At 35.5% G+C, this 23,252-nt stretch overlaps 1 protein-coding gene across 8 annotated transcripts in view; it reads left to right on the top strand.

Moving 5' to 3' along the window:
* The window catches only part of MEF2A (myocyte enhancer factor 2A), a 159,114-nt gene extending 136,068 nt beyond the window's left edge, over window positions 1-23,046 (top strand). For 6 of the 8 annotated variants that reach the window (XM_081288993.1, XM_081288995.1, XM_081288999.1 and 3 more), the window contains 4 exons: window positions 9,897-9,920; window positions 13,310-13,436; window positions 17,061-17,187; window positions 18,918-23,046. In XM_081288993.1, coding sequence (XP_081145119.1) covers window positions 9,897-9,920; window positions 13,310-13,436; window positions 17,061-17,187; window positions 18,918-19,272 — 633 coding nt within the window. In that variant the 3' untranslated portion in view covers window positions 19,273-23,046. The remainder of the gene's footprint in view (window positions 1-9,896; window positions 9,921-13,309; window positions 13,437-17,060; window positions 17,188-18,917) is intronic. The other 2 variants (XM_081288997.1, XM_081288998.1) reach the window with 1 other exon arrangement.
* Window positions 23,047-23,252: the final 206 nt, after the last annotated feature.

Below are 23,252 nucleotides of genomic sequence, written 5' to 3'. Positions count from 1 at the left end.
GCGCGCTCGCCTGGCATGCGTGCGGCCCGGGTTCGATCCTTAGCACCACATACCAACAAAGATGTTGTGTCCGCCGAGAACTAAAAAATAAATATTAAAAATTCTTTCTCTCTCTCTCTCTCTCTCTCTCTCTCTCTCTCTCGCTCGCTCTCTCTCCCCCTCTCCTCTCTTACTCTCTCTTTAAAAAAAAAAAAAAGAATGCAATACCCCCACCCCCAACTTCTTGACAGTGTCTTTAGAACTTTAGAGTTCTAGCCTCATTTGCTTTTTAATCCCATGTCTGTGTTTGTAATGGAGCAAAAGAATGTTTATCCCCCTTAGCTTCTTGTAGAAAAAAATTAGAAAACATATGCCAGGTTTAAAGGAATTTTTAGTGTAACAACTGCTTGAATATTAGCATACTAAGTAATGTGCCAAGTGTTCTTTACCAGATGCAGCTGGTAAACATGCCTTTTATGTTTTTGCTAAGTGAAAGTGAGGCTGTCAGGCTTAGATAATAATTCTATATTTGTTTTTGTAGATTACAAAACATATATGCATTCTCTCATCTGATTCTCAATTAGACTTTGTGAATAAGGAAAGATGAGAAAACTGAGCTAAAAATGCCAGGACCTTTGAGACTTAGTCTTGTACTCTACCCAAGTCAAAAAACAAAGAAGTACTTTTTCATTTGGGTGTACAGAAAGCTGAAAGCTGTAACACTCCGAACTTTATAATGAAAAAACAAACAAACAAAAAACTTGAACGTACACCAGATTCACAGTTTTCCTTGAATCCATTATAGTGCAAAGATTTCAGGGCAGTCAGCTGGCCTGAAGCTTAGGGAAAGACAGATGGCTATGGGGAGAGAGAGGACATTGGGGCACTGGGCAGGTCACAATGACAGGAGTTAAACTAGGGTGGTTAGTGAATTACTAGAGACCAGGTGTGCACTGGCAGGGCTATTTGAAACATTTGGGTTCACAAAGTAGGGTGAATCTGTCTTGTCTTATAGTCTTTTCCATCATGAGCCCCATTGAATACTTCATATGAAAAATCAGGAATGTCCTGGAAAAGCCTCCCTTGAAGGAGAGAAGGGGGAGAGTGGCTACTATAATAAGAGCCAAAACATTTGTTTGAATCTTTCTATCCTTTTTCTTCCATGAAACAAAAACCTCTGTGAGGAAGTAAACAACAGTGTGACTCTTAGGGCACTGGAGAAATCCCATTGTATCTGGGGAAATAGAAAAGGAAAGCTATCTCAGTCTATGATGGAGGAGCAGGAAGACAGGTTAGGTGCACAGCAGTGCCATGAGAGTGGCTATATGACTGAGAAGGCCACAACCTGTAGCACATTAGAGAGGTGATAGCTTAAAACATAATGGGACAATCAGGGTAATAAAATGGGTAAGCCAGGACCCACCTGTAGAGGGATTTGAGCCTGTGGTAGAAACACTTTCTCAAGTATTGATAGCAACAGGAAAGATCAAACACTGTTCAATTTCTAAGAAAATTAATTAATACCTATTACTACAGGCCCATTTGAAGGAATTGCATTGTCTATAAGTCAATAGGAATTATCTATACTGAAATTCAAAGAAAAATCAAAACAAAACCAAACACAGAACAAAGTATCCTAGAACTGTGGAATTTGTAATTGGAATTCCCCCTCAAAAAAAAAGAACAGCAGGAATAATAACAAAGTAGGGTGAATGCTATCAATACCCACACATATACACATATATATTTAGATTGCTAAAAGCAAAAGGCAAGAAAAATCAAAGACAGCCAGAGAAAAGAGACATATTATACACAGAACAAAGGAAAACTCTTAACCCAGAATTCTATACCTAGCAAAATCGTTTTACAAAAATACGATTAAAATACTTTCTTAAACAAAAATCATGAGAATTTATTGCCAGCAAATCTACTCTACAAGAAATGTTAAAGTCCTTCTGTAGAAAGAATGTTATGTCAGCAAAAACTTGAATCTACACAAAGAAATGAAGAACAGTGGAAATGGAATAAGCAAAGATAAATCACTTTTCCCCTACTTCTTATATAAATCTTCTATTTTCAGTTTTAGATTTATAGAAAGATTATAAAGATAGTATAGAACATTTGCTCATACTGTCTCAAATTTCTTCTTAATTTATATTAGTATGGTACATTTATTAAAACAAATGAACTAATATTGATATAGTATTATTATCTAATGTTTTTGAGGAACACTGGTTACATATTTTGTAGGATGTGTCTCAGTTGATATTTGTCTGATGTTTTTATCATGATTAGACAGGGATTATTGGTTTTAGGAAAGAATGCCATGTAATTAAGGTGCCATTGTCATCATACTGTGTCCAGGGTGAATACTATGTACTGACTAATTGCTACTGTTAACTTGGTTACCAGGCTAATGTAAGTGTTTAACAAGTTTTCTGTTTTACTTCCTTGTTTTCCCCTTTCCATACTGTAGTTTTTGGAAGGAGATCACTATATGCAGCCCAGCTTAAGGAATGGGAATTAAGACTATCTACCTCCTTGAAGGAGGAGTATCTACATAAATTATTTAGGTTCTTAGGTATAGACTTATCTGATCTTTCTCATTTGTTTAAATACTTATTTATCTAAATATGACTTGACTCATAAACATTTGTTTTAAATTTTGGGTTATAATGAAATACCACTTTTTTTTTTTCCTAAACTGTTCTAGCTTTAACTTTGGGGTGCTGTTCACTTCTTTCCTTTGTCCCTTTGATATACGCTTATCCTTCTGGAATTTTTTGCTTGTTTTGTTTTGGTTTTGACAGCGGGTGGAGGGAGGGTACATTTTTACTTTCTGGAACTACTAGGCTCATCTCATGTATTTCCTGGGCTAGTCTTAAAGTCAGGCATTTCTCCAAGGAACCCTGGTTCATTTTACTGGACAATTATTATTAGTGTTTCCTTCTTTTTAATTGCTCTAAGAGGCAGCTGATTTTATAAAGTAAATATGTTGGCAGTATATTTTCTGTCTATAGCATATGTAAAAATAAAATATATAACAACAAAGGATGGGAGGGAGGAATTGGATATACACTGTTGTAGGTCCTTATTCTACACATAACATACAAAATGTTAATTGAAAGTGAACTCTGACTAACTATGTATATTGTAAACCTTAAAGTATCTATAGAAAAAGAAATTTAAAGAAGTTAAATAATAAGTAAATAGAGGAGAGTAAGTATAATTATGAAAAATCCTCTGATAGTTAAAGAACAGCACAAAATTTTAAAAAGCAAGATGGTAGATTTTAATCCAACCATTCAATGTGGTCAGAATATGTGGCCAAACAATATATAAGAAACCCATTTTAAAGACATAAATGGATGGAGAAAAATATACTATGCAAATAATAACCAAAAGAAAGCTGAAGTAGTCATAGTGATTTCTGACAGTGTAGATTTACAACAACAAATATTGTCAGGGAAAGAGAAACATTACATAGTTCATTTTTCAAGAAATAACACCTCAGACCTCCAAATATGTAAAGTGAAAACTGATAGAATCAAAACATGAAATGGAAAAATGCACAATGGCGGTTGTAGTCTTCAAAATTCTTCTCTCAGTATCACTCAGCCAGCATCGCTGAACATCACTCAGCCAGCCTGGCCTAAAACAGTGTTTTGTTTATAAAACACTCAACAGCAGCAGGACACATGCTTTTCTCATGTATATGTAAAACATTCACCAAGATAGATCATCCTGTGTCATAAAACCTACCTTAGCAATTTTGAAGAATTGAATTCATACCTATTATATTTTCTGGCTCTAATGAAATAAAACAGGAAACCAATAACAAAAAGACAATAGGAAAATATCCACATACTTAAAAAATATACTCCCCCTGCCCTGCTGTGCTGGGGATTGAACGCTCGACCTTTTGCATGCTACGTAAGTACTCTGCCTGTTTGGAGCTACATCCTTGGCACCAGTTAATACACTTTTAAATAACCTGCGGGCCACAGGTAATCTCTAGGGAATTTTACAATTGTATATGCTGAATGAAAGTATAACATATCAAAATTTTGAGGATTAAATAAAATAATACAGGCAGAAAATTTATAGTGTTAAATGCATGTGTTAGAAAAGAAGAAAGGTCCCAAGTCAGCATCTTGAGAATCTTGAGAAAGAAGAACAAACCTAATCCAAAGCAAGCTGAATGGAAAAAAAAATAGAGTGGAAATCAATAAAATTTAAGCCAAGAAAGCAGTAGAGGAAAGTAATCAAACCAAAAAATTGTAGTTTTTTTTTTTCTTTCAAAATTTCAATTGGTAAGTCTTAAGTGATGCTGATCAAAGGAAAAAAGACCCGGTTATCAATGTTGAGAATGAAAAAGGGTACCTCACCCCAAAGATACTAGTAGATAAGAAAATATTACAAACAACTGTGTTCTGATTAATTTGATAGTTTGGATTAAAAGGGCAAATTGCTTGAAAAATACAAACTATCAAGGAATTACTAAGTGCAACAGTAAAGAAATAGTTAACCTGAATGCTAAATATTTGTAAAGCAATTGAAGTGCTAATTTTAAAGCCTTATAAAGGAGAAAATTTTCAAACCAATTCAGTTTTGCTAGCAAATTCTACCACACTTTTGAGAAAGACAGAATACCAATCCCAAACAATCTCTTTCAGAAAAAACAGAAGAGGCAAACATACTTCCCAACTCATTTTAAAGCCAGCATTACCTTAATAAAAAAACAGAATTAAGGTAATATAAGAAAGGGCAACTACAGATCGGTTTCCCTCATGAACTCTATAGACAGTAAGTCAAAAAGACATTAGTTAGTAAATAAATTCAGCAACATATAAAAGGGTAATATATCAAGATTAAGTGGGTTTCATCTCATGAATGCAAGGGTGATTTCTATATTTGAAAGTTCATCAGTATAACCCACCATGTTACAGGATATGACATTTATTCATGATATTAAATGAACACAACTCAGCAAACTAGAAGGGACCTTAACCTAATAAAGAGCATCTGCTGAAATCTTAACAAGTAACACTAGTAGGGGGAAGGTGGTTAGTCTTTTATTAGTATTAAAGATATAGGCAGTGATTTTTTTTATCACCACTGAAGTCTTAGCTAGTTTAGTTAAGCAAGAAAATTAAATACAGTGCATACATACTAGGAAAGAAGAAATTGAATCATCTGAAGATACAGTTTTTGATATAGAAAAGCATGAAGAACATACAGAAAAAAATCTGAGACCAGTCAATGAGTTCAGCAAGGTCATAGGGTACAAAGCCAGTATACAGAAGTCTATTGTATTCTTAAACCACCAGTGAAAAATTGAAATTCAAAGTTTAAAATAGCACCCCACTCACCCAAAAGGGAAAGAAATGGGTAAGTACAAATGTAACAAAATATATGCAGTCTGAAAACTAAAAAACACAATCTAAATTAATAAATCATATTAATGGATTAGAAAACTCAGTATTGTTAAGATGTCAATTCTTCCCATATTGTCTATTAATTAAACACAATCCCAATCAAGATCACAAGAAATTTTTTTTTTTTTAGAAATCAGTGAGCTAGTTCTGAAATATTTTTGGAAAGGCAACAGAACTATAACAGCCAAAACAATTTTTAAAAAGAAGAAAATAAGACACTTCGTGGTTTTAAGACCATCTGTAAAGCTGTAGTAATTCAGAATGTGTGGTGTTGGCAAAAAACTGGGTACATAGATAAGTGGATAGTAGAGACCTGTATGAATATACATTCAGCTGTTTTATGGCAAAGATAGTAAGACAGTTCGGTGGAGAAAAAATATTCATTACAGCTAATGGCATTGGAATACCTCCAGATGCAAAGAAAAAAAAAACTTGGCACATGCCTATAAAAAAAAAGATTCAAAATGGATCATTGACCCAAATTTAATGCATGAAACTAAAAATTATGGGACAAACCCATAAACAGCAAAAGAATGATCCATAAAGTAAAAAAATTGATATATCAGAATTTGTGAGAATTTAAGTTTTTCTCTGTGAAGGGCACTGTTCAAAAAATAAAAGCACAACCTACAAATTAAGAGAAAATATTTATAAATCACATGTCCAAATAAAGGGCTTGTGTATAATGCACTCTTAAAACTCAGCAATGGAAAATATACAACCCAGTTTTTTAAATGGGCACAAGATCTCTTTTTCCACAGTGCTGGTGATCAAACCCAGACTTGTGCATGCTAAGCAAGCTCAGTACCACTAAGCTACACCCCCATCAACAAAATCTTAACAGGTATTTCAAAAGAAGGTATATAGATGGCAAATAAACATGTGCTTAATACCATTAGGCATTAGGGAAACAAAAATTAAAACCACTTGTTAGAATGGCTAAAATTATAAAACTAAAAATGCTGCTGGAAATGCAGAGTGATAAGAACTCTCCTAAATTCCTTCTTGGAGTGCAAAATGATAGAACCACTTTGGAAAAGAATTTGGTAGTTCTTTATGAAGTTAAATATATATATAACCCAGCAATCCCACTCCATAGGTAAATCCAAGTGAACTTAAAACTATGCTTATGTAATAACCTGTATTTTTTTTTCATAATTGAGAAAAACTGAGAATAACCCATATTTCCTTCAACAGATGAGTGGACATACACACTTTGGTTTCATCCAAAGGACTACTACTCAGCAATAAAAAGGAAGGCACAACAATAGATAAATCTTAAATGAGTTTTGTTAACTGAAAGAAGCCAGATCCAAAAGGATACCTAGGGTGTGATTCCACTTACATTCATTCCAAAAAATGCAGAACAGCTCAGTGGTTGGGAGTGTGAGAGAGGCTGACTACAAAGGAATAGTATGGAATATTTGAGATGATGGAACTACTTTATATGAGATTGTGGTGTTAGCTATGAGTCTGCATTTGTTAAAACATAAAACTTGTGCATTATAAGAGTGATTTTTATCAAATGGAATCAAATAAATCAGGACTAATGGAATGCAAAATGACACATGAAAATAAGTATATTACAAATTAATGACTGTGTGATAACAAAGGAACTGAGGAAGAAAGCTGGTTTAAGTAACTTTAGAAACTGTTTTGATTGGATACTGTAAGGATAGAGAGCAAAAACATTGTAGTAAATCATAGTAGAAAGTAAATCTGAGACACAGATAGTGAATATAGCAGATATGTGGAATCAGGTTTCTCTGACTGGACAAAAAGTTACATATAAGCAAGAGGGGTAAGGGTTGAGGAAGCGAGAAATAAACCCTCTTTCTGGGGTGTAGTTGAAAGTTTCAGTATGAGCTTACCTTTTTAAACATATAGATAGATATAGAAATACAGATGTTACATACATACACATTAATATGTATCATATATTTTCTAGTTCTGTCTACTGAGAAGTCCTTGAAATATGGCACCCAGTAAATAAGTATAACTAGCACTCAGATTTTACTTTCTAAACACCATTTCTTTAATTCAGGGAACCAGGCCTCCTTATAGAAGTGGTTGATTGGTAGACCTGGTATGTGAACTACAAGAGGAGCAAAAGGCACTAAAGAATAAGTGCATGTCAAAAGGTCACAGGAGGGCTAGAGATAGAATGCTTGCCTCTTATACACAAGGCCCTGGGTTCAACCCCCAGCACCACAAAAAAAAGAGGGGCGGTGTCACAGGAGACACCTTTCCAAAAGAACTCCCAAAGCCTTAAAACTAGAATACTTGAGTAACAAAATAACAAATTACAAAATTACGAGTCATCTATGTATTTATATTCCAAGGGATGACAAATATTGAGTTCATTATTGATATAAGTGAATGACTGAATAAATAAATAGTGAAGTGATAACTCTTCCTTAGAGAGAAATTAGTATAAGTAGAAAGAACAAGACAAATAATAAATCACTTTTACAACATCACAGTGCAATGATAATTGTTTCAGGCAAGGCGAGTCAATAAGAGCTGCAATTAGTGGGCAAAAGTTAAGATGAAACACAGTATTTACATGGCTTCAAAATGTCTCTTCCCCAATAAATATTTGTTTCTTACAAAGGAAAAATAGTGATTTAATACTGGAGAATCCTGAAAGAAGCTACCATGTTAAGTAGAGGATCAATGCTAACTTCACTGGTAATGAGACAAAAAGACACATGCTTTCCAGTATGGTGTGCTAAGAATAAGAAGGTCATATATCTCTGTGGTATTCTTCTATTAGTCTGTATCTTCTAACAATGAATAAGTATAAGACAAACCTTGTTCAGAGACATTCTACAAGATAACTGAATAGTATTCTCCAGAAGTTCAAGGTCATGAAAAAAAAACAAGGAAATACTAAGAAACTATTACAGAACAGATTGAGACTAAGAATACATGATAACTAAAAGCATGTGGGATCCAAGGTCTGATCCTGGGTCAGAAAAAGGTCATAGGTTAAAAAAAAAAAAAAAAAAAAAAAGGTGAAATCCAAGTAAAATTCAAAGCTTTAAATAGTGCTGTTTAAAGATGAAACTACATTTAGACTTTGAGAAACTGCTTAATAAAATTATTTCTGGGTTTTGTTTGTTATTTTTCCCTATCAGGCATTAAACTCAGAGGCACTTAATCACTGAGCCACATCCGCAGCTTGTTTATTTTTTATTTTGAGACAGCATCTCTCTAAGCTGCTTAGTGCCTCACTAAGTTGCTGAAGCTGGTTTTGAACTTGTGATCCTCTTGCCTCAGACTTCTGAGCTCTGGGATTATAGGCATGCACCACAGCAGCTGTTTCAGTGAAAAAGAAATTATGAAGCATTTCTACAGAGAACTACAAAACTTGCCACAAAACTATTTACCCTTTATCCCTGAAGGTTAAAGTGAAAACTACATATTTTACACACACACACAGCCATAGTGTTTGATAGTGTTTTGATCTGTATCTCGTAGTTGGAGATGCATAATGATTATGTATGACAAAGTAGCTGAAAAGTATTTTACTCACATTTGAAATAGTAATTACAGGCCACATGATTGTTTTGCAGAGTAAATAATCAGCCTCTTTCCTATTTCATCCCATTCATTTGCAGAGAAACCTGCTTCAAGATTAGGGCTTCATGTATTAGTAATGCTCAAGGACACATTTTTACAGATTGAGAGAGAATTGGTTGACAATTCAAGTAAAATGAGAAGAAAATAATGAGTAAACTGCTTCAAGCATATTAATATTTTATAAATGTTTAGAAGAAAAGGAACAAATATGTTTCATTTGTTTCTTTCCTATTCACAGCTTATATCAGTTCATTTCTTCTCCAGCCTGATTTTCATACACACACACACACACACAGAGTTTTTCTCCACTACAATCATTTTGTTCACATGTACACTATTATTTGCAAATAATAAGCATAAAAATCTGTTAAATTTATTAATAAATATTTGAGATCCTGTTGTTTCATAACATCATGTTAGCTACTATGGAAAGTAAAGCACACCATAATTTCTGCCTACCAGGGAGCACAGAATCTAGCAGGAGATAGATAGACATGTGTGACCAGGTGGGGTAGTAATAGGAGGATTCAGATGTAAGTATATTCTTTAGAGTTCCAAATGTAGACTGCTGTCACAATTAGCAACCTTTTTAAAATGTCATAGGAATGTGGTCGTTTGTAAGAGAGGCCAACATAAGAGCAGACTGAGATGGCAGTGGGGTGGGGGTGCTTTAAATCCAGGCCCTAGAGAATTTAAAAGAATTTTCTAGTCTTTTGAAAAATGAACTCAAGTATAGAGACAGCAAGTAATTTGTATTTCTATTTGTTGTGTATGTAATCATCTCTGGAGAATTACAGACAACTTCTAGTGTCTGTGTTTTTCTAAAGTAATTTTTTGTTTTGAGTGCCATTGGTCTTAGTTAACTCTCTTATCCCTCTTATGTGCTGAGTACAGTCGGAGGAAGAGGAATTGGAGTTGGTGAGTGCGGGTTTCTGCTTGAAGGGAGTTGAAAAAAATGTAGAAAGTACTAATTCTCTTAAATGTTTTTTATCTAACCAATGTTCCTTTGTTATACAGATATTTTTCTTTTTATTAAAACACTATTCAAATACTTTGAACCACAAAAGCAATCTGCTAGTACTATAGACTCTGGTTTTTTCTATTTAAAATTGTTTATGTTGACTCATTTTATTGGTTCAAGGGAACATTGAATAGAGCTTTTAAAAAACAGCTGTCCATAAGCACAGGACAGTTAAACATTTTTAAAGGAAAGATACAAAATGCCTTATATAGCTCTCCAAATTATTAAAAATATTTTTAGAAAATGACTTCACCCTCAAAGTTCCTCAGATTGTAACACACAGTCTTGTGTTATTTCTCTTTCTTTCAAAAAGATTACATCATTTTTGGTGAGGTCACCTTTTTCAGAGTTGGAGTTATTTCATCCTGCGTGAGAGGATCTGAACCACAAGGGGGTTCCCTGTTTACTAAAAGGAATATCTGTAATTGAACATATACAAATTTACTTTTCTATCAGAAGATACTCTATTCTTAAAATCGGCTATTATCTTACCCCCCCCCCCCAAAAAAAAAAAAAACCCAAACGTTTTATCTTGGCTTTTCCTCTAGATAATAAACTTAAATAAAAATAACTTGCAGTTGATTTGTTTCTTCTTTGGGACCTAAATCCCAAACTACACAGAAGTAATCATATGCATTCAAAGTCAGCTGCTGATTAGTTGTCTCTGATTAAAGGAAAATAAAAACTTGAAAGTGTTCAATTCTTAGCATGGATAGGGGTTAAGAGTGCATGAGAGCATGGGGTAAAGGCATCATTTGGTTTTGTTTGCATTTGTTATTACATGTTTATGCATGCTCTTGTGTTTTGCAGTATGTTTTCTTTTTAAATAAGGTTGTCTATGCTCAGTCCTTAAAATGAGATCGTTCTTTATTTAGCATTGTGATCACTCAGTTTTGGATTTGTTTTTGTGTCGGTTAAGTAAAACCCAAGTTTGTTGTGAATGTGATGTTAGGTTATATTATGAATATCTTTTGGTGAAATACTTATTGATTTAATACTTATTAGCAAGTAAAAGTTATAATTCAAACATAAATAATTCATCTTAAATTAGACCTGTTTACACTTATGACAGTGTCCTAAATGCTTCCATGAATTATCTAGCACTATGTTGCCCTCTAGTGGTTATGAAGGTCATTTACTCAGAGTCAAATCCCATTGAGATAAAGAGCTTTGATGGATAGAAACAATATATGGCAAGGTTATTGTTATCTCCTGCCTTTGAAATCATGCCAGGAGATTGCCATAGAGATGAAACCATAGAGTGATGAGGTAGCCCATACCATACCCCTCATACTGTATTCTTTCATCTCATTTGGCTTACAGACCAAATATTAGAGAACAAATTAAGTCCAAAGTATGTCCCTGTCTCAAAAACCTAAAATACTAATTTGATGCCAAGACTAAAATATATTCCCGATTGTCATACATTAACTTTCCACCTTCCTTAAATAAGTGCACATATAATTACACAATCTCAGAGATGAACTTCCAAAGGCTTTAAAATATAGAAATCATGAAATGTAAGACAAAAAGACATGACTAAAAAATGTCAATAACCATTCATGTTCTTTAAAATTTAAGCAAATTCAGACTCTTAAAACTTAATTCAAAATTTAGAGTTTTATATGTCAAAGTCAAAACAGTCAGAAATACAATCTGTTAGAATTAGAAAGTCGTTCAAATTGGTTTGAGCTCTATAATATTATCATGGGTGACTTTGACTCTGGGACCTGTATTAAGGACTTTAGCTGGTGAGAACCAGGCTACAGAGGTCCTTTAGAAGCCTTGCAATTCTAGAACAGCTTTACCTCATAACAGCTCTAGTAGAATAGCTGGACGGGAGAAATAAATATATTCGTCCTTTTTTTAAAATCAACACTGTGTAGAAGATTGATTATAGGGGATTTCTGGGATAATTTAAAGATACTGTCTAACATGTCTGTAGTACTTCAGTTCCCAAAGCACTTCTAACATTGCTTCATTTGATTGTCACAATAGCATTTGCAAGGCAAAAGTCGGACAAAGATTGCTTTACTCCTGTGTGACAAAGTTAGAGGTTCAAAGTAGTTAAATGATTAATCCAGTCTTACGATGTGGTAAATGTAGGACCAACACTCAGACAGTACATCCACACACAGTGTGGCCATCCTGATATCTTCTAACTTAGGATAAAAACTATGAACTAAAAAGAGATTAACTGAGATCTAGAGCTTTATCAAATGATCATTTTTTCACATACCTAGATTTAGCCAAAGGCCTGCAACTTATGTGTCTTTCTGAAAATAGTGATAGACAAAACCAAATAACATTCTGATCCTTTAGAATCTAAAGACACTGAATTATACTTTTGCTGGTATGGTTTAGACCCTAAATAACAAATGCCATATTATAACTTCATTTATAAAAAACATAAGTTGAAGTTGTGCTTTGGCCTCCCGCATAGTAACAATGTGGAGTCTAAATTCTGTTCCTCTCATCCTTGATTTCAGAAAAATATTACTTTAAGTCACAGTGGGGAGAAGCTAATGCTATCATACTCCTACCCATAGAAGACAATAACCTTAAACTAACTTGATTATTTAATAGTTAATTTTTTTGTTCATTCCCAATGTAGATAAAATACTATGTAGAAGCAGTCAGCAATCATTTAATATTGCTCCATTCACAACCCTTTTAGCAGTTCTTTAAAAACTTTCTACTCAGAGCATCTCCTTTTAGCAAACTGAAGAGATAAATATCTGAATCTGCTGTTAAAAAATATGTCATCTGCAGGATCAGTTGGAAGGAAAGATGCACTTAGAAAGCCATGTCTTCAAACCATACATCAAATGTAAATGCTACAAAGAAAAGTATTTTTGATCCCTGTACTCATGAACTTATAATTTTTAATATACAAATGACTTTTGCTATCATCAGCTGCTTAAAATCAACACATTTCACTTTGGGTACCCTGACAGTGTCTGTAATGACATCAGGGTCTCATTATGCTAACATATTAATGTGTTATCACCCATAAGGTAAGTTTCTATTTTAAGGATATGCCTCTGGCATTAATAAACTGGAGAGAGAAGGTGAATAATTAATGTAAAAATAGGTCATTTAAAATTAAATATATAGTTACTCCCATTAGTATCCTTAAGGTTTTCATATCATCACTGCTTTAGAAAATAACATTCAGATAAAACTGTGAAAAGTGTCACATTTAAATTGAAAGTTATTTTTAAAATATGAAGTATGAACATAAATACCACATAATAACACTTTTTTTTTTTCTCATCTCTCACAGAATACCCAGCGGATAAGCAGTTCTCAAGCCACTCAACCTCTTGCTACCCCAGTCGTGTCTGTGACAACCCCAAGCTTGCCTCCACAGGGACTTGTGTACTCAGCAATGCCAACAGCCTACAACACTGGTGAGTTTCTGTGCCTTTTCTTTGCTTGTATTTCTTTGTTTTGTGATCCACGTGTGCTTGTGATTTTTTAAAAAGTATATTTGCTGAAATAAATTTATCCCTGCTTTTTTAGATTCAGATTTTGATATTGTTTTAAAAATGCTAGTCTTGAAAAAGTCACAGAAAATACATTGATAGTAAAATGAACTGAATAAATTATTTTATTTCTCCAATGTGAATTTTTACTTGCCTCTGACAAAAAAAAACAAAGAGCTATTATGAAAATGTGGTAAGCATCCAGCCAAGGAGCAGGTAATAGCCACCTGTTGCCCAGATATTTTTTTATGTAGTTTCTTGCTACAGAATCTCTCGCTTCCAGGCTTTTAAAATTAGATGTTTGCCTTCATGCTGTTAAACTGCTTTGGGAAGACCATCAATCCCTTTGGGGATGTGGCAGGTGCTTAGCTGTGGCCTGCAAGCCTGTAACCACTAGTTTGGTCTGTGTCATTTGTGCCTAAGGGGCAAAACAAGGTCATTTATCATTTCTCCTCACAGCCACTGAGAGGAGCTTTTCACTCATTTGTGTTTATTTGGACATTTCCATCTTAAAATACCCTAATTTGGTAGTCTGTTAGAAAAGTTCAAGAATATCACAGTGATGGGAAGGGTGCTTTTAGCCAGGCAAGCTATATGGAAAACCTGGTCTGCAGCAGGTTTCATTTAGATTTGCTATTTCAAGGAGGGGAGAAAGTCCATGTAGTGTTACTTTCTCCCCAGCTGAGCCAAACACCTGTTGTTTAGAAGGAAGGCAGGCAGTAAATTACACCTTGCCCCCTTATCCAGAGACTGCAATGCATGAAAGTTATTCTTTTATGATTTTTGTAAGTAGACTGTGGTAAAGATCATCTAATTTTAGACTTCAGGGTAAAACACTTTGGTGCCCTGCTTTCATCCTGCTGTCTGGAGGCAGAACAATTGATACATTTAAATGCTACTTTAATTTACAGTACTAGTTTTATTAAAATAAACATCTTTTAGAGGTTTTGTTAAAAAGCTTTGTAGAAATGTCCATTACCTTTCAACAGTCAGTATGGGGTGGGGGGGTGGAAGGAAATCTATCAACTAAAAACCAACCTAGTGTCTGTAAATTACAGCAAATTATTTATGTCTTGCACAGAACAGGTTCCAGATTAAAGCCAGGGATTGAGCATTCATAGAAATTGTGTTTCATTACATTAATCACTTGTTATTTGAGAGATGCCATGTGACAAATTCTATATCTTCTCTTTCAAGTTTATTCTAGATAAGGAAAGGGGACAACCTAAGCTGATAACCATGAAGGGGAAGAGCTCAAGAGGCTAGATGCCCAGGGGAGTGTTAGCTGAGAAGGTGAAACTTGGACTGGGACGGGGTGTCAAAGTTAGATTGCAGTTTATTGAGCATTTCATTACAAGTTTTTTAGTATACTTAGAGATTCCACTGTACTTATTTTTAGAAATGCCAATAAGTTAGAAAGAATTCATATACATATATATTTTACATATAATAAATATTCTTAAATATTGAAAATATATTCACACATACACACACACTCTAAAGTCTCACAGGGATTAACAGTGTATAAAAATGAGTCATTTCTCCTTAAAACCATCTGTCACTCTGCTTTAGTCTCATTCCATCTTTTGACTGACTTTATCTTTGCTCTCTTTCTCAGAATAATTATACTAACATTACTGTATTATCTTTAACTTATATATCTATTTGCCTTTTTAAACACTTATCCATATTTTATCTTGTTTATTCTATCTTGTATCTTTTTACACATATTTAGTGTCAAACCCAAGTCATACAGTAGGTTAAGGGATAAATAAATGAGCAATTTTTTGAAATAAATGCAAAAACAGTTCTGTGCAAAGGAATTCTACAGAGACATCCTCATACCCATCAATAATATCACTCCCAGCTTCAAGACTTACACTTTGCAAACACTCTGTGGGTACTTATTGTTTGTTGTGTAGTATATACTTTGCCAGGTACTGAAAATACCAGAGTCAACTATGGAATTTAGGGTCTGTCAGCATAGAAAGACACAAGGCAAGCAGCTCTAGGAAAGATCTGTTCTAGTTGTGTGAGTGGCCACCTTTTAACTAGAACATGAAAAAGTATGCAGGACTCAGCCAAGCAGGCCAAGGAGAATGATCTCAGGAGAAGGGAGTAGAGAGCTAGCTGACAAGAGTAGAGCCTAGAGGGGTAAGTAGGGATTTGTTGGCTATGTTGTAGGTTTTGGACATTGTCTTAATGAGTGTTGGGAAACCATAATTTTTTTTTTTTAAAGAGAGAGAGAGAGAGAGAGAATTTTTTTTAATATTTATTTTTTTTTAGTTATTGGCGGACACAACATCTTTGTTTGTATGTGGTGCTGAGGATCGAACCCGGGCCGCACGCATGCCAGGCGAGCTTGCTACCGCTTGAGCCACATCCCCAGCCCATAAAATTTTTTAAGTAAAGGCATGTCATGATCATATTTGTTGTTTTAAAAAAATCACTTTGTCTACAGTGTCCATCGTGGCAAAATGAATGCCAGGTAACCACACAAGACTAGTAGAGTGACCCAGGAATGGTTACTGGGGATTTGGACTAGAGTGGTGACAGTAAAGACAGTGAAATCTGGACAGGCCTAGATACAGTAGATAGCAATTGACCAGACTTGGTGGTTGATGGTGGGTTTAAGAGAGAAGAGAAGCAGCAAGGATAACACCCACAGGTTTCCGGCATAAACCTCTAGGTGTATATTAGTGCCATTTAACAAGGTATGGAGCATAGAAGAAAGAGAAGGTATTAGAGAAAAACTTGAACCATGTCAAATTTGAGGTGTTTGAAGAAGCATCCAAGAAGACAAGTCAAGTGGGTCATTGGAAGGGCTAGCAGTTCAAAAGAGAACTGTGGACTAGAGGGTCACTGGGGCAGGCATCAGTGTGCCAAACTCCCTTCCCTGCAGCCTCTGTGGGGATGGCTGAGACAATCTGAGAGCATATAGAACAAGTATTGGTTCTACCATAAACCTGAGCACCTCAGCTCAGTTCCTTTTTAAAAAATGTTAATTCACTAGAAAGACCAACTTTTTAAAATCCCTCTCTTGAGACATGAGAAAGAAGTTAAAAGTAGAAGTGTTTGCTACCGCTCTGTAGAACCAAATGGAAAAAACAAGTGTTTATAATGGACTGAAATAACTCTTCATGTGAGTAATAACTCATGTCCTAAGTTTTGGTCACAGTAATTATGATGGAAACATTCATATAAAATGAGCTATATATTATATTCTTGTAACAAGAAAAGTTGTTTTTTTTTATGAATTTGAGATGATTTTGCATGTAGTGAGGGAACTGTGACATTCCTAGTACTTTAAACAAATGCACTAATTATATGATGATGCATTTAATGTCTGTGACACTAAGCTTGACAACCATGAGCAGGGATTCTATGTCTTTCCTGTTCTTTGTCCTTCATCAAGAGTTGCTGATCCAGATTCAATATGGGAGAGCTCAAGAGTTTCTCTTTGTTCCAAAGGGTAGTAGCAGGTATATTTATTTTAAATAACAGTTATATAGGAATAGTCCAGCATAGCAATCTTGTCTTCCTTTATAGATTACTCACTGACCAGCGCAGATCTGTCAGCCCTGCAAGGTTTCAACTCCCCTGGAATGCTGTCTTTGGGGCAGGTGTCAGCCTGGCAGCAGCACCATCTAGGACAAGCAGCCCTCAGCTCTCTTGTGTGAGTACTAGAAATCTTCCCTGAACTTTTACGCCTGGCCTGCAAACACTCTTTTTGTGTCAGTTAAAGTCTTTTACTCTGTAGAGTCTCTTGTGAATAATCCTACAGTGGTTCTTTTCTACATGGACAGAAATCTTGGGAGAAAATATTTTCTTAACATGCTCTAGACAGTAGCTTGGATATGAAGCAAAGCACAGGCATTCCTTGAAAGGATTCAGGGAGCAAGGCTTTTCCTTTCAGACACTCTGAGGTATATCAGCTGGTACTAAAGGGGATTTCAAGGCACAGATGCCACCACATGTACCCCTTTCTACCTGCTGATTGATGAGTCAGCTGCCTACTCCCATCCTACTTCCCAACATCTGCCTCTGATTCCACTGCTTAAGGAAGGCAGCTTAAAGGCATTTGAGCTTACATAATTCCTTTCCCTCTTTTTGCTTTGATGGCTGGAGAAAAGGAAGATGAGTTGTGTCTTTTGCTTTCTTCCTGAATCTTGGGGGAAGAAAAACAGGGCTGGGTAGCCCGTATATGCATTAGACTCCATAGGATTTATGTGTGAGTGATCTCCCAATATACATACCCTACCTCATTCACAAAGAGAACATTTCTTATGAACTGAGTGTGAAGATAAATGTGAAGAAGTGTCAGTCTCATGCCCAGAAGAGATGAGACTCCTTGAGTAGTAGGGAGAAGGAACAGGGCTTGGTAGAGTTAGCATGACAAGTACGCCCATTAAGCAGGTGGAGGAGAACAGTAGACCCTGTTGGCTACCTCACACCTGTTCAGAGCAGTAGAGACTGTACATACCCTAGCCTACTAACCTCCTTTCAGAAAGTGCCCAGAGGACCTGAGCCCAGGAAACCCATTCCTCCTGAGATCCGAAAGAAGTCCACAAACATATTGTTATCAGTAATCATCTTGAGAACTAAATCACAGGAAAAGGAGTGGAGTATCTTAGGGAATTTTTTTTCCCCTCCACAACTGGCCCTCAGACCTAATCCTAAACTAAAACACTAAAAACAGCCCTGAAGCTGGGTGTGGCAGTACACACCTGTAGTCCTAACTACAAAGGAAGATGAGGCAGGAGGATTACTTGAGCCCAGAGGTTTGGGGCCAGCCTGGGCAACACAGAAAGACACCATCTCAAAAAACAAAAATCAAAACAAACAAAAAAAGCCTGGGAAAGCAAATAGAAAAGAAACACAGATGTGAGGGAAAGTCTCTTTACACCCTCTTGTACCAATCTGAGTGAGTTCATCAGCCTTTCTAAGACTGTCTTCTTTTCTGGAAAATAAAAATGATATGATTTACATCTCAGAGTTGTGGAAGAGTTGAGATGTTGTGCTATCACGGGGCCAGAGTAGAAAAGATACCAAGGAGGCACCGAATAGAATTTAGTGTGCCATGTTCCTCTATCTTTTTGGACCACACACAACATTAGACACTGAAATTGTTTTGCAAACTTCAGCTGCAAAAATACCACAGTGGTAGATAGTAGAAGTGAGAAACGTTAAGAACCCAATGTACTATTTCTTTCTTCCTGGAGAGATGTGATTTCTTTTTGTACCATATACTAAAGGAGATGACCAAAACCAGCCTTGGGGAATTCTGACAGGATTTCAGACCTTGGGTTGTTTCATTCAGTCATTGTCTTCAGTATCATTTTGTGAGTTATGCTGATACACTCACAAACCATCTCACGTCTCTTTTTTTTTTTTTTTTCCCCTCAGTGCTGGAGGGCAGTTAACTCAGGGTTCAAATTTATCCATTAATACCAACCAAAACATCAACATTAAATCAGAACCGATTTCACCTCCCCGGGACCGAATGACCCCATCAGGCTTCCAGCAGCAGCAGCCACCACAGCAGCAGCCACCACAACCCCCACAGCCCCAGCCCCGGCAGGAAATGGGGCGCTCCCCTGTGGACAGTCTGAGCAGCTCAAGCAGCTCTTATGATGGCAGTGACCGAGAAGATCCACGGGGTGACTTCCATTCTCCAATTGTGCTTGGCCGACCCCCAAACACTGAGGACAGAGAAAGCCCTTCTGTAAAGCGCATGAGAATGGATGCTTGGGTGACCTAAGGCTTCCAGGCTCATGCTTGTACTTTGTGTTACTGCAGTGAACTGCCCTACATATCTAAATTGGTAAATAAGGACATGAGTTAAATATATTTATATGTACATACATACATATATATTCCTTTGCATATATATGTATGTGGGTGTGAGTGTGTGTATGTGTGGGTGTGTGTTGCATACACAGAATCAGGCACTTAACCTGCAAACTCTTGTAGGTCTGCAGATGTGTGTCCCATGGCAGACAAAGCACCCTGTAGGCACAGACCAGTCTGGCATTTCCTTGGACTACTTGTTTCATAAGATAACCAGTTTTTGCAAAGAAATGTGTACCCATATATAATTCTCCCACACTAGCTTGCAGAAACCTAGAGGGCCCCCTACTTGTTTTATTTAACTGTGCGGTGACTGTAGTTACTTCAGAAAAAAATGCTTTGTAGAACAGAGCAGTAGAAAAGCAGGAACCAAGAAAGCAATACTGTACATAAAATGTCATTTATATTAATTACCCAACCTGGCATGGGTCTCTGTTGCAAATGGGTGCATGGGAAAGGGCTGTTGATATTAAAAAACAAACAAAAAAAAAAAACCAAAAAAGCCCCCACACATAACTGTTTTGCACGCGCAAAAAATGTATCGGGTCAAAGAAGTGATCTTTAGGTAATAAAAAAGAGAGGGTAGAAAATACGCATGAGATATTCAGAAAATACTAGCCTAGAAATATAGAACATTAACAAAATAAAATTAATATATTAAGTTATAATTGGAATACATCAGAAGTTTCTTTTTACATTCATATCTTTAAAAATAAACTGATTTTAGCTCATGTATATTTTATATGAAAGAAAACACCCTTATGAATTGATGACTATATATAAAATTATATTCACTACTTTTGAACACATTCTGCTATGAATTATTTATATAAGCCAAAGCTGTATGTTGTAACTTTCTTTTTTGTTCTTTTTTGTTTGTTTGTTTTTAGAAAATAGCTTTATCTTGTTTTAACTTTTTTAGATTTATTTTAAGAGGGGAAAAAAACAAACAAAAATATCTTGCAAGCAGAACCTTGGAAAAAAAAAGCCATGAACACTTATTATCTATATGTAAATTAAAAGTTGAGCCAAACTCTTTGTGTATATAGCATCTTAAATATATTATCACATTTGATGTAAGTACCTATGTATTGTATGGTCACCAGATTAAAAAGTATATTTTTGTGGATTGCCGCCAATTTGGGGGGGAAACGCGAAGTCCTTATTAAGTAGAGTATTCACTGTTTAATATTTACTATTTTGTTAAATATACTGTACTTTGGATTTTAATTATTAGCCCAGTTTTTTCAGAGGATTGTATAAAGGGGTTTATCCCCTCACTGGTGGTGAATGTGTGATGTTACATTGTAATCTTTGTGCTGTATGGGGTGAGCATCATTATATATTTTATATGTGTATATAAATAGCAAAGTGGCAAAAAAATGGTGTTAAGTTCATCCTGCATAAATATAATATGTGCTGTAACAGATTTTATAAGGCATTATTTAAAACTTGCCTTTTGTGAGGAAAAAAGTACAGTAGACAAGATGACCTAATTTAACTAATATTAGAGAAAATGACAAAATAGTAGATGAGCACAGAGGTTTTATAAGTGGTAAATGATTAGAGAAAAATATTTGTGAGGAAAGGGATCTTTTTTCCTTGACCCTCTAAAAATAGAATGATGCAGCTAGTTACAAAATATACTACCATTATCAACTGTTCTGTGCATTGAAATGACACTCTGGTGTAGGGGAGCAGTTCTCTTATGGTGCAGATCCTTGGCATGACTCTTGCTGTCCTGATTGAAATTAGTGCCACCCTCAGCTTGAATTTTCAACAAGGCCTTATTCTTACAAGAAGACAACTCATTAGTGATAGCAAGTTCATCCATTTACTGGGCTTGTGCCATGAACAAAATTCAAAGTCCTGTATATCTTTTATTATAAATTTTTAGATACTCCTTGTTCTGAGAAACTCAACAGAAGGGTTTTAAAATCGCTGCTATTTTATATTTTAATACTGAGCAGCTACCTACAATTTTTACTTATATTTTGGTTTTCCCCCCAATTAAGTTCCTTTTGACATTTCCCTCATCAGCTATTTGTGACAAATCATCAGCCAGATTTCCTGACTGACACATAGGTAATAGGTACAGGATAAGCCTGTGGCATTGTCATTCACAGGCCAAGGAATGGAGATTCTACTTTAATGGCAGTTTGGTAGTAAATTTGGGTAGAAGCCAAAAAGGGAGGATGATGTGCTGTCTCCTCTTTTCATTTCAGTTAGGCATTTGGCTCTTATTCAGAAAGGATTAGTTTTTCTTTTAAAGTGTACTTAATTTACCGAACTACATACAGGCACATTTCTTCATAAGGTTACACCTGATAGAAACAAGACAGTCCCCCAATACTGAATTTCCAAGATAATCCTTACCACTTTGTAAACCATTTATAGCTTTGAAAGTGTTAAGTGATCCTTTTGTTATTATTTATGCATGTTCATGAACTTCTGCTGTATATTGGAATAGGAGTTAACACATTCACATTTACTGTCTATTTTCTTGTGTGCCTTATGAGATGGCTTTTCTGACTGTATCTCAATAGTCTTTCTTTCTATGCAGGTTTATAATCAGTACAACTACTGTTTTCTAAAATAATATTACACAAGGCTCGGAGTTTGTATTTAAATTACATTGACCAAGTAACAATGTATTCTGTTTTCAGGAACTGAATATTTGACTGTTAATATTTTTCCCATACGCCCAGTGTGATATGGAGCATATGGACTTAACAGACATGCCTCACCCAGACACCCATGTGTGAACACATCACATCCACATCTCTTGGCAGAAAATAACTAGAGTGGGGAAGACACTAATGGTGTTGTTTTGAAACCAACTTTTCTTACCCTTTTAGACTCACGTGTTTTGTATAAGACACTGTCACAGGACAATTTTGTCCCTTCAGAAGACATATTTTATTACTAAAAAACAAAAACAAAAAAAGCTTAAATTGCACTGGTTAAAGGAAGTTCCCAACAGCTGTACTTCCTTCAGTACTCTAACTGTACTGCACTGAGACTGAAAGTCACCATTGTATTTACACAGATGGTCCCAACCAAAACTCCATCTTTTGAGCCCTAATTATGTCCATTGTGTTATAGACTAAATCAGGGGTTTGTTCTAAAAGAACAATACATATTTTGCCATTTTAACTGTAAGGACAATTAATAATGCATTAACATAATTTCTGTATTAACCATCATGCGCACAAGAAATACATAGTAAATAAAGAACCTGAGAACTCCTGGCATTGGATCATAAAAAGCTAGATGATTAGAATGTGAAAAAGATTTTACAAATGTAAAACTTTTATTTCTCTGTAGAAACTCTTCACTTTGCTGTGCAAGAAGACACTGCTTTGCTATATTTAAAATGGCTTTTTTAAAAGAGATTTATGTATTTGGTAAATGTTTGTAGTCAACAGTTCACACAAGAAGCTGTACACGGTTTGATCATGTGAAACCGTTTGGCGGCACAAGCTGGACTTTGTTGCCATCCTTGAGATGAACCTTTTAAGAAAAATAAGTTAATCTCAATTTCCCTGAATGTGTTGTTTTTCTTCATTATACAATAAATATTATAGTGAACTTTTTATCAAATGGTTAAGACATTGATAGAGGTTGTTGTAAACTATTTGTCTCCTGAACTCACTCCAGTAAAGATGGACTGGCTCTTACTGTACATCTAGACTCTGTCATGTTTGCCTGGGGAACAATAAGGCGCTGGCTTTGCCACCAGGCATCCCCTTCCTCAAAAGCTCTTTCATTTGCCTTACTTTCATAGGATGTTTTTCACCTGCAGGTCCCTTTGCCTTACGTTGAGACATGGTCAGGAAAACTGTCCCAGGACTCACTAGAGGCTTAGGAAGCAGCCAGCCAGCTGGTCCC

The sequence above is a fragment of the Spermophilus citellus genome (assembly GCF_964194105.1).
Source record: "Spermophilus citellus genome assembly, chromosome: 4".
In the NCBI taxonomy this organism is placed as follows: domain Eukaryota; kingdom Metazoa; phylum Chordata; class Mammalia; order Rodentia; family Sciuridae; genus Spermophilus; species Spermophilus citellus.
This window is presented reverse-complemented; position numbering and strand designations above follow the sequence as displayed.